Source organism: Emydura macquarii, unplaced genomic scaffold (genome assembly GCF_026122565.2).
Source record: "Emydura macquarii macquarii isolate MOO-44397 ecotype Brisbane River unplaced genomic scaffold, CSIRO-AGI_Emac_v2 contig_3080, whole genome shotgun sequence".
NCBI lineage: Eukaryota > Metazoa > Chordata > Testudines > Chelidae > Emydura > Emydura macquarii.
Window position 1 is genome coordinate 3,540,548 of NW_027133217.1, and position 12,478 is coordinate 3,553,025.

The window sequence follows — 12,478 nt, forward strand, 5'->3', positions numbered from 1 at the left end:
GGTCTCAAGTTGCAGTGGGGGAGGTCTAGGTTGCATATTAGGAAAAAAAATTTCACTAGGAGGGTGGTGAAGCACTGGAATGGGTTATCTAGGGAGGTGGTGGAATCTCCATCCTTAGAGGTTTTTAAGGCCCGACTTGACAAAGCCCTGGCTGGGATGATTTAGTTGGAGTTGGTCCTGCTTTGAGCAGGGGGTTGGACTAGATACCTCCTGAGGTCCCTTCCAACCCTCATCTTCTATGATTCTATGGTCCAGATCTGAATTTATTGGTGCAGAACAACCTTTAGTTTATTTCACCAACATCTTCCATACAAAAGTTTCCTTCCCCTTTGAAATCTGAATGGACAGTTATCATCTTTCCCTTTAAGGCAGGGATGGCAAACATCCAGCCCACGGGATGGTTATGGCCCACCAACCTTTTTGGTCTGGCCCCTGGCAGCAGAGTGTGCTGCCATGACATCTCGCGGCGTTGTACTCTCTGGCAGCAGCGCGTGACACCGTGAGATCTCGCGGCAGCGCACACCGCCACGAGATCTGTGTAGTCTAGCAGCAGCGTGTGGAGCGCTGCGTGCACGAGACACAGCACTGCAGGAGAGGGACAGTGTGGTCTTGGGGCATCACGCAGTACTAGAATTCTTAATCATTGATCGATTCTTTTAATCGTAAAATAGTTGTAGTTGTAGAAGTGAATTTACTGCAGTGTTTGTATCGCGGATATCTAGCAAATAAACTAGAATACTACATAAAATGTAAATAAAATATGCCTAGTATTTCGATTTATGGTCTGTATGGCCCACTTGAAGTACATTTAATTCAAATCTGGCTCGCCAGAGCAAATGAGTTTGACACCCTGCTTTAAGGTGTACTGTTAATTCTCACAAGTAAATGACTGTGTGTCACTCATAAGGGAATATTGGGTTGATTTACCTGTGCCATCCCTTTAAGAATGGAAGGTCTGCTGATGGATTCGAAGGTGAAGATGGCTCTGGTTGTAGCAGCAGAGCTGTGTGCGCTCTGACAGGTCTCAGCAGCAATGGGACGTGTGCAAGCGGGGTTTGGTTTTGGACACCAAGTTTAATGCAACTCCAGTTTTAAAACTGTCCCTCAGCCTGGCCCACAAAACCGTCCACTCTCCTACCAGGCAGAGCTTCATATCGGGAGTTTCGTTAAACACAGAATCCAAATACAGACAAACCCAGCTAGCACAAGGCCCACTGACTGCGACAGTCAGAGCTGTCCTCTTTGAACTCCTTGGCACATCTTCAGTTCTTAAAGGGACAGGACACAGGTAAATCAAACTCTGACATTCCCTTATGAGCACAACAATGGCATTAAGGAGAAGCCAGAGTGGCTCGGATAGATGACAAGCAGAAATTCTGAACTCCAACCTTGCCTGGAAAATGCTATGCTACTGCTGTAAAACATCCACCAACTATGAAGATTCAGGCGCCTCCCCAGTCTACCCACTTGCTCTGTAAATGTATTCTCAATATTGTGGCAATACCCAAAAACTCTCCAAAGGACTCTGGACTCCCAGCCGAGATGCCAGCAGTGTGGGAATTTCACCGTAATCTAGAACACTTTAACCAACAACAGCAGCAAATCAGCCCAAGAGTAGGAAGAACACAGTCTGTCTCGCTCACCTGTGACGATAACTTTGAAGGTCAGTTTCTGGCCCGCGGCCTCACAGGTGTACTCTCCAGCGTCCTTCTTCTCCACCTGCTCCAAGACCAGACGCCGGGATTTACCCTCAGATTCCACTTTGAATTTCTTGCTGGAGGTGATCAGTTTCCCATCCTTGAACCATTTCACTTCAGTCGTGGCCTGAGCCATCTCACAGCTGAGGGTGGTGCTCTCTGTCAGGACGGCCTTCACCTCCTTCTGCAGTTTCTCCTGGTTTTCAAACACATCTTCTCTCTCTGCCGGGGAAAAGGAATTACAGGGCTTAAACTGCCTTACTGATGCAATACCATCCAGAGACCACAGAAGGAGAAGGCAGGGAGTAGCTGACAGCTCCATCCCAGAGGTACCTTTCACCACACGTTTTCCACCTCTGCCTGACCCCTCCCAACATCAGTACAAGTCCACGTACGACCTTAACCATGAACCTGCTAACACATCTCCTCTATCATAAAACAACCCAATTCCCCACATTCAACCTCTCATGATTCCTCTGGAGTGATCTCCGATCCAAATGTGAATTTATCACCTCAAGTCTCCCTTTAGTTCATTTCACTGAGATGATCACTGAGAAACGTCTGTTCCCCTTTGACACCTGAGAGGACCAACATTTCTTCTCTTTGAAAAGCGCTGGGCTTTTTTTTAGATAAATGAATGCAATACAGAACAGTCAGAGTGGCTCAGATGGATGCTGTGCAGAAGTTGAGAATCCAACCTCATTTGGAAAATGTTATGCTGCAGCTGCAAAACACCCACTGACTGGGACCCTCTCTACTCTTACCTCCAGGATTCGGCGGCAGTCGACGGGAGTTACGCAAGCTACGCAAAAAAACTTGCGTAACTCCCGTTGACTTCTCTACTCCTCTTCTGCACACCATCTTCATTGCACTGCGCCGTTGGGAACCGCGTTCCCGTCCATGCAGCGCTACGCCACTTGGGAAGGTGGTCTTAGTACGTCGATTTCTGGATCGCCTGAGCGGGTCTTCGCTGACCGCTCAGTCAATCCAGAGAAATCGATCTGAAGGTGGCGACTTTGCTGCCGTCAGTGTAGCCATAGTCTGAGAAGATTCAGGCGCCTCCCCATTCTACCCACTTGCTCTCGAAATTTATTCTCAATATTGTGGCAAAACCCAAAATCTCTCCAAAAGCCTTTTGGCCTCCCAGCCGAGATGCCAGCAGTGTAGGAATTTCATCTTACTCTAGAACGCTTCAACCAACAGCAGCAACAAATCAGCCCAAGAGTAGTCAGTCTGTCTCACCTGTGATGATAATCTTGAAGGTCAGTTTCTGGCCAGCGGCCTCGCAGGTGTACTCTCCAGCATCCTTCTTCTCCACCTGCTCCACGACCAGATGCCGAGATTTGCCCTCAGACTCCACTTTGAATTTTTTGCTGGAGGTGATCAGATTTCCGTCCTTGTACCATTTCACTTCAGTCTTGGCCTGGGCCACCTCACAGTTCAGGGTGGCGCTCTCTGTCAGAACGGCCTTCACCTCCTTCTGCACCTTCTCCTTGTTTGCAAACACATCCTCTCTCTCTGCCGGGAAAAAGGAATTACAGGGTTTAAACTCTGTCACTGATGTGATGTCATCCAGGGCACAGACAAGGAGAAGGCAGGGAGACGCTGACAGTTTTGCTTCCTCAGAAAGTATTAGCTGCATATCTCCCTCATTTTGCCTGACCCCAAACAGCATAACTATAGGCAGAATTTCAACCTTCGCCGTGGATCCTGTATGGCATCCCCTTCATAATAAATCAACTTGAATCCCCACATTTATACTGTCATGATTGCTCTGGACAGAATGTCCAGAGTTCTGTTAAACACAGAAGCCAAGGACAAACAAACCCAGCTTGCATAAGCCTCGCTCCCACTTAGTCCTTTCAGAGCACACCAAGCTCTGCTGCTGCAAATCACACCTGTCCTCTCTGAACCCTTCAGCAGAACTTCAAACCTTAAAAAGACAGAGCACAGGTCAGTCTAACCCTGACATTCCCTGATGAGTGCAGCAAGGGCATTCAGGAGAAGCCAGGCTGGCTTGGATAAATGCCAAGAGGAAGTTCAGAATCCCAATCTTGTTTGGAAAATATGATGTTACTGCTAGAAAATACCCAGGTGCCTCCTCACTTTACCCACTTATTCAGTAAATTTATTCTCAAGGTTGTAGCAAAACACAATATGTTTTGGTCTCAGAGTCAAGAAGCCAGCTGTGTAAGAAACGCATCTTACTGTGGATACCTTAACCAACAGCACCAACAAATCAGCCCTTAGACTGAAAGAAAATAGTCTCTTTTACCTGTGACAATAAGCTTGAAAGTCAGTTTCTGGCCCGCGGCCTCGCAGGTGTACTCTCCAGAGTCCTTCTTCTCCACCTGCTCCACAACCAGATGCCGGGATTTGCCATCAGACTCCACCTTGAATTTCTGGCTGGGGGTGATCAGTTTCCCGTCCTTGAACCATTTCACTTCAGTCTTGGCCTGGGCCACCTCACAGCTGAGAGTGGCGCGCTCTGTCAGGACGGCCTTGACCTCCTTCTGAACCTTCTCCTGGTTTGCAAACACATCCTCTCTCTCTGCCGGGAAAAAGGAATTACAGGGCTTTAACTCTGTCACTGATGTGATGCCACCAGAGACCACAGAAGGAGCAGGCAGGGAGAAACAGACAGCTCTGCCCCTTAGGCACCTTTCACCGTACGTCTCCCAGCTCTGCCTGACCCTCCCAACATCAGTACAAGTCCATGTGCAACCTTAACCACGGACCTGCTAACACATCTCCTCTATCATAAAACAACCCAATTCCCCACATTCAACGTCTCATGATTCCTCTGGAGTGATCTCCGATCCAAATGTGAATTTATCTCCTCAAGCCTCCCTTTAATTCATTTCACTGAGATGATCACTAAGAAACTTTCCTTCTTTGGCACCTGAGAGGACCAACATGTCTTCTCTTTGAAGAGCACTGGGTTTTTTAGATAAATGAATGCAATACAGAAATGTCAGTGTGGCTCAGAGGGATGCTGTGCAGAAGTTCAGAATTCCAACCTCGTTTGGAAAACGTTATGCTGCCACTGCAAAACACCTGCTGACTGAGATAATACAGGCACCTCCCCATTCTACCCACTTTCTCTGTAAATTTATTCTCTATATTGTGGCAAACCCCAAAACGCTCCAAAAGCCCTCTGGACTCTCAGCCACGATGCCAGCAATGTAGGAATTTCATTTTACTCTGGAATGTTTTGACCAACAGCAGCAACAAATCAGCCCAAGAGTAGAAAGGACACAGTCTCTCTCTCTCTCTCTCACCTGTCACGATAACTTTGAAGGTCACTTTCTGGCCCGAAGCCTCACAGGTGTACTCTCCAGCATCCTTCTTCTCCATCTGCTCCATGACCAGACGCCGGGATTTGCCCTCAGACACCACCTTGAATTTCTTGCTGGAGGTGATCAGTTTGCCGTCCTTGTACCATTTAACTTCAGTCTTGGCCTGAGCCATCTCACAGCTGAGGGTGGTGCTCTCTGTCAGGACAGCCTTCACCTCTTTCTGCACCTTCTCCTGGTTTGCAAACACATCTTCTCTCTCTGCCGGGGAAAAGGAATTACAGGGCTTAAACTGCCTTACTGATGCAATACCATCCAGAGACCACAGAAGGAGAAAGCAGGGAGCAGCTGACAGCTCCATCCTGGAAGCATCTTTCATCACACGTCTTCCACTTCTGCCTGACCCCTTCCCAATATCCATGCAAGTCCATGTGCAACCCTAACCATGGACCTGCCAACACATATCCTCTATCAACAAATAACCCAAATCCCCACATTCAACCTCTCAGGATTCCGCTGGATTGATCACAGATACAAATGTGAAGTTATCATCTCAGGACTCCCTTTAGTTCATTTCACTGAGTTGATCATTGAGAAACTTTCAGGTGTCAAAGAAGGAGGAAAGGACCAACATTTCTTCTCTTTGAAAAACACTGGGAGAGGTAGGTAAATGAATGCAATACAGAAAAGTCAGGGTGGCACGGATGAATGCCATGCAGAAGTTCAGAATCCCAGTCTCGTTTGGAAAATGTTATGCTGCAGCTGCAAAACATTTGCTGACTAAGAAGATTCTGGTACCTCCCCATTCTACCCATTTCCTCTAGAAATGTATTCCCTATATTGTGGCAAACCTCAAATCTCTCCAGAAGCCCTGTGGACTCCCAGCTGAGATGCCAGCAGTGTAGGAATTTCATCTTACTCTAGGACACTTTAACAAACAGCCATAGAAAGTCAGCCCAAGAGTAGAAAGCACACACACTTTCTCACCTGTGACGATAATCTTGAAGGTCTGTTTCTGGCCTGCAGCCTCACAGGTGTACATTCCAGCGTCCTTTTTCTCCACCTGCTCTACAACCAGATGCCGGGATTTGCCCTCGGACTCCACCTTGAATTTCTGGCTGGAGGTGATCAGTTTCCCATCCTTGTACCATTTCACATCTGTCGTGGCCTGGGCCATCTCACAGCTGAGGGTGGCGCGCTCTGTCAGGATGGCCTTCACCTCCTTCTGCACCTTCTCCTGGTTTGCAAACACATCTTCTGGCTCTGAGATGGGGATATTAAAGAAGAACCACACAAGGAATAAATCTATCACAGTCAGTGGACTTTTACATGTATTTAGTGCTTTTGCAGAATATGGTTATTCCTCTGATGAAACATTATGGTTTTTAGAGTTCCAAACTGCATTAACAGCATGTTATAAATGTGCCTTGAACCACACATTCCTTACGTTTCTCCAAATCCTTGGTATCTTGATACTCTTTTTAGGTAGGCAGCCCTGTATATTTTCCAGCTTTCAATATTAACATCCAAAAACCATGGTGTTTGGTTTTTTCCACTCCAAAGATCTAGTAATGATACTGGTTCATATTCTCTGGGCTGCGCCGACCCCATCACCTTTGTAGTGCTGTGGTCTGTTAATATGCAGTTGAAACCAACTCTCCATCATTCAAAATCTTTAAATCAAGAAGGAGTATTTTCCTATAAAATATGCTCTAACTCGACCACAAAATATAGGCTTGATGTAGGAATTAATGGGTGAAATTATTGGTCTGGGTGATGCAGGAGGTCAGACTGGATAATAATAGCGGTTTCTTTTGGCCTTAAAATCTATGAATGTCGAGACATACGCGATACATTCAGCAGTGCAGGAGAGGAATTTTACCTTAATGTACCTAATATATTTGGCAGCACATAAAGTATTTAAACACACTTACTTCCAAAGTAGCACCTTCGTAATTCTACCTCAGCAAATGAACTGGCGTTGAAAGGCTATCACGTCTAATGAATGATAAACTCAATATACCCATTTAAAGGATGAGGTCAGCTATTTTGCTAACCTATGACCAGGAAGTGACTGTTTGATAATCCCACGATTTATGCCATTGTTCGCATTGCGTGTCTAAGCGTCGATTTATGGAACAGTTTCTTTCTTCCTGCATGTTGTACTAAAAGTTGTGTTATATCTTTTTATTTGTGTGTTGATTTATGGTCTGCATTAACACATACATGACTAGGGATATGATTCTCCTTTCCCATCAGTGTAAACCGGAATTGATTGAACTGAAGTCTAAAGATTACACTAGTGTAGAGTTGATGTATGGGAGAGAAGAATCAGGCACTGGATGTTTAGGGACAGATTTTTAAACACTGGCTTCCATTTTTTCATCCACTATTTGTGCCTACAAAAAACTGCTGGGGCAATGTAAGTGATTCATATATTTAAATTGATTTACAGACCCAGTCAGTGCTTCCACATCTAAATGTATTAAAATAGATGCAGTTATTTGCACTCAGAATTTCCAGGGGCAAAAAAGAGGCCCAGTTAATACCAGTCAATGTTAGACTATGAATATATGGACTGACTAGACATGCATATATTAATACATTAAATCACGAAACAGCTCACATAACTGGATGTCATGTATATGAATGATCAAGTAGCAGGCCATACAGAGATTAACCATTTTACCTCCTTGGTCTTACTTTTCCCCTTTAATATTGGGCATGTTGTTTATTGTAAGGAAATAATTTGATTTGCTAATTGACAGTCAACATAATTTAGCTACTTCTAGGGTCAAATTTATCCCAAGGGTAACTCCACTGACTTCACTAGATTTATACTAGGAATGGATATGACCCCACAGTTCAGAAATTGACTGAAATACTTTAAAGTTAAGGAAGATATTAAATTTAGCTGGTATAATAGACATATGATCAGATCCTTGGCTGGCACAAATCAGCATAGTTTGACTGAAGTTGCTTATTATGATTTACACCAGCTGAGGACCTGGCCCTCCATATTAGGATTTTATTGGCATTCACTGGTACAATTAACCTTAAAATCACGTAGATTACAGAACCAACTCCTCAGTGCCCATATTTGGTCCATTACACAAGGTTTTAGATTCTCACTTCTTCTTTCCTTAACAGAAGGCTGAGTGGCTAAATCCCTGGGGAGGGGTTTGCCTTCCCCTACAGCATGGGGCACGGGTCACTTGAGTTTTAAACGAACATAAAAGGTGGATTCTCTAACTTGAAGTCTTTAAACCATGTTTTGAAGACTGCAGTAACCCAGCCAGAGGTTCGGGGTCTATTACTGGAGTGGGTGGGTGAGGCTCTGTGGTCTGCAATGCGCAGGAGGTCAGACTAGATGATCATGATGGTCCCTTCTGGCCTTAAAGTCTATGAGTTTATCCCAATGCACCACACTGAATATTTACCCCTTCAAAAGGTTTTGTGCTACCAGGGGAGGCATGGCACATAACAACTGTGAAAACCTATATGAATGCAAAGCTTACAGGATAAATTAAGACCCAGAAAGCCACTGCACTTCTGGAGAGTCCAGTAAAAGAAAGATTTCTGCAGCGAAAGCACCAGCCACTGAAAAACTACTGATAAATCCCTCCTGCTTTTCAAGGCTGGATCCATTTTCCAATGAGCTGCTGCTGGACCGGCCTGTCACGCTGCAGTCACACAAAGGCAAAATACAGCAATAGAAACTGAACAGTGCTCTCCAGTTACACCAGTGGAGGGGGAAGAAGCCATATTATCATGTGCAGCTCTGACAGTCACCCAGTCCTCTCGCAGACAGCACCCAGTCATTACGGAGCTTGACCAGGGCAGCCATTTTGTCCACGGACTACATCTCGGAATTTTCTGTGACCTTGTGTCAGCCATTGCAGACAATCGGGCTTTCGTTCAGAGTCCACACCACACTTTTTTTTTTTTTAAATCAACTCTTGCTCTGCATTCTCCTCTCCGAAAGCTTCCTTCCTAGTCTGAGCCCCACTGAAGTGCAACAGCAGCCATCTTCGTTGGCACTGGGGACCTCCTGAGCTGAAGGCCCAAGCTGCTGCAGCTTGAGGTACAAAGCCAAGGCTCCCTAGCTGAGTCCGTAACAGACTCACATTCTCTGGACATGTCACACACTAGCCAGGGGGTCACGGTGCACTTGAAGCCACAGCAGGCTTAGCAGGCCGCAGAGATGCACCATGCTGGGGCAGCAGCTCCCAACAGCATTCTGCTTAGTCAAGCAAAATGCCTCCCGGGTCGTTGAAGGCGCAGCAAAGACCCTACTCTTTATACCGGAGCCACATGTGAGCAGCACGCCGTATTGGCCTCGGACCCCTAGTGGGCAGGGAAATAGATTGTATGCTGTGTGCAGTGTCCTGTTCTCATTCAGGAGGCTCCTGAAATAGCAAAAAGCTGAAGAATATTTGGCAGGTGCTCGATCAAAGAGGCAGATGTTCCCATCACATCCGCCCAATGGAATCTTATTTTCAGTTTATTTTGAAATGGCTCAGGATACGTCAGACGTGTCAATGCCAGTCTGAGGCCGGAGCTGCTATTTACTGGACATCTGAACCTCTTGCAAAACGATTAAGATACCAAAAGAAACCCCATCACTGTCAGAGTGACAGAGAAATCTAGTTATTAAAATGTCCTGAGGCTCAAAATCAAATGGTGTTTGAAAGAGAAAAATCTGCTTGAGTCATTGCTTGTTGTTCCAGGAATAGAACTGACATTGTACAGTCACCTTCTTAAGATTCCCATGGGTCACAGATCCATTTAGAGAACACACTTGATGCCACGGTCGTTGGATGAAAGGATGGTTGGGAGGAGAGCTGGATGAAAGATGAGCACACAACATGTTTGTTAAATCCAACTCACTATTCATTCCAGCTACACACGTATCCATTTTTCTTCGCTTTGCCACACGTGTGATGACTTGGGGCGAAGGTCTTTTGCACACAAATGAGTGTGTATGAGCCAACCTGCAGATGCCAGCTGTGTACATCTGAGAGCGAGAGTATTATGAGGTGGAAGGTAGAGAAAATGAAAGGGGAGAGCTAATGATTTTCAGGCTGAGCAACCATGGGGAGAACAGGGTAGATGTGAAAGCATTGGAAGTGCTCCAGCTGCAAGAAGGTCCTTCTGCCTGGTGACATTTTACACATGTTCCAGCCCCAAAATCAGAACCTCAGGAGACCTGCTGAGACCTTGTGTTACCATACTAGCCCCAGGTCTGGTCCAGCCCTCCCCAGAACAGCTCAGAGCAATAACAGATGGAGATGAAATAATCTTTTCTATCATTTCAACAGAGAACAGGAGAAAAGTCCCAAAAGAGAAGGCAACAAAATATAAATCAGAGCGTCTGTCCTACCTTTAACGATAATTTTGAAGGTCAGTTTCTGGCCTGCAGCCTCACAGGTGTACTCTCCAGCATCTTTCTTCTCCACCTGCTCAACAACCAGAAGCCGGGATTTGCCCTCAGACTCCACCTTGAATTTCTTGCTGGAGGTGATCAGTTTACCATCCCTGTACCACTTCACTTCAGTCTTGGCCTGGGCCACTTCACAACTGAGGGTGGCGCTCTCTGTCAGAACGGCCTTCACCTCCTTCTGCGTCTTCTCCTGGTTTGCAAACACATCTTCTATCTCTGAAAGATGAAAATCCAGTCACATATGTAATAGTCACAAAATGTCCTTTTGCTGTCTCCTATCACAAGGCTTATATAACCTTCCCCAAGCCCAGTTCCCTCAGCCTCTCCTCATAAATCTTAGCGCCTCAGGAATGTTCATGACTGTACCATCACAAGAGTCCTCTGAGATAGGGGAGTATCGTTGTTCCCATTTTACAGATGGGGAACAGAGAGGAATATCCCAAAGTCACATAAGAGGTCTCCGGCAGAGCTAGGAACTGAACCTAGATCTCCTGAATTCCCAACCCCATGCCTTAACCGCAAGACCATCCTTCCTTCCCAATGGAAAACAGTAACTTCTAAAGTTGCCATAGGTTGGTGCACCAAATGTTTGAAAAGAGAGAGCAAGTGATGTTACCCTACTGCACTTCAGTCTAAGGATCACACAGAGTTTCACAAACGTTAAGGGCCAGGCGTCGCTGTCAGTTATCCCGGTATAAATCTAGTGTCGTTCCACCTGACTTCCTCCAAAACACCTACATGCTCCTTGGTGGCGTCTCATCCAAGCACTGACCTGATTCAGTCCCGATTCGCTGGTGGACAGCTCTGCAGAAGGTGCCCTCCGACCTCCCAGTGTGTCAAAATAGAGGCAGCGAGCAAGAGACTATGTGGACCCAATGGAGGATTTCAAAGGACAGCAAAGTGAGAGGGGGCCCAGAATAAACACAAAGGGGATGCTTCATCTGTATTTCATAGCACTCACAACCTCAGACAAAGCCCCATCAGCTTCAAGATCCTGTTCAAAACTCCTCCCCATAAACCCTCTATGAACCAGACGCAGCCCACCGCACAGACTCTCTCTCTCTTTTTGCTACTTGCGGTTTCCGCTACGTGCCTAGCATCAAATTCCTCTTTGTCACTACACACAACCATCAATGCTGCAAAAACCATCTCGTCTTGCTATTTGGAAGAGGCCTCCCGTGTCACTCCAACTCATTGATTGCCATCTTCCTCTAGAGCTCTACTGCAAACATCCCTCCTTGCTTTTATCTACATCTCTTGGTTTCTCTCTCTCCCCCGCTCCTCTCTCCGCTATTGTTTTGTGTTTTAATTCTGTGGACCTGATGTTGCAGGTGCAATGGCCTCTAATTTTACAGGTGCAATGGCGCAGCCAGATATCTTCACTAGATAGCCAAGAGCTACCCTCTGCAGACACACCATGCTGCTCATGCAATTAATTGTGGACACACAATTGCTCATGCAAAAGTAGAGGCTGGTTTGAGGCTCAGCTAAAAGTCAGGGCCTGTGGACGAGTTATTTACCCCTGAAGTAGGGTGACCAGATAGCAAATGTGAAAAATCAGGAATGGGGCTGAGGGGGGTGTAAATAGGCACCTGTATAAGAAAAAGCCTCAGATTTCGGGACTGTCCCTATAAAATCGGGACATCTGGTCACCCCACCCTGAAGAGGGTTTAGGTATACGCCTTAGATGCAAGATGCTACCCAAGATTGATTAAGTATTTTATGGCCCTTGAGATTTCATGCATCCACTCACCTTTGACTTTGACTTGGAATGTTACTTGGTCGTCCTTTGATTCACAGGAGTAGCTCCCTTGGTCGTGCTGCGTCACATTCTTGATGATGAGCTTACGGTCTGTTCCCTGAGAGGTGATTGTCACTCTCCGGTCCTGCTTAACCTCTGCTTGGCCCTTCTTCCATACAACAGCTCCGCTCGCCGCCGACACCTCACACGCCAGCTCCAGACTCTCAGAAGGACTGACTGAAATTTCTGGCATTGCCTTAGGCTTGTTGACAAATTTAACAACTTCATCTAAAAAAAAGAA

General features: G+C 46.1%; 1 protein-coding gene across 19 annotated transcripts in view; it reads right to left on the minus strand.

Annotated features, from left to right (window-relative positions):
* The window catches only part of OBSCN (obscurin, cytoskeletal calmodulin and titin-interacting RhoGEF), a 276,095-nt gene that overhangs the window by 217,508 nt on the left and 46,109 nt on the right, over positions 1 to 12,478 (minus strand). For all 19 annotated transcript variants that reach the window (XM_067530494.1, XM_067530493.1, XM_067530487.1 and 16 more), the window contains exons 9-15: positions 12,190 to 12,465; positions 10,377 to 10,652; positions 5,981 to 6,256; positions 4,979 to 5,254; positions 3,973 to 4,248; positions 2,940 to 3,215; positions 1,644 to 1,919 (exon numbers count right to left, since the gene is read on the minus strand). In XM_067530494.1, the coding sequence (XP_067386595.1) occupies positions 1,644 to 1,919; positions 2,940 to 3,215; positions 3,973 to 4,248; positions 4,979 to 5,254; positions 5,981 to 6,256; positions 10,377 to 10,652; positions 12,190 to 12,465 (1,932 nt within the window). The remainder of the gene's footprint in view (positions 1 to 1,643; positions 1,920 to 2,939; positions 3,216 to 3,972; positions 4,249 to 4,978; positions 5,255 to 5,980; positions 6,257 to 10,376; positions 10,653 to 12,189; positions 12,466 to 12,478) is intronic.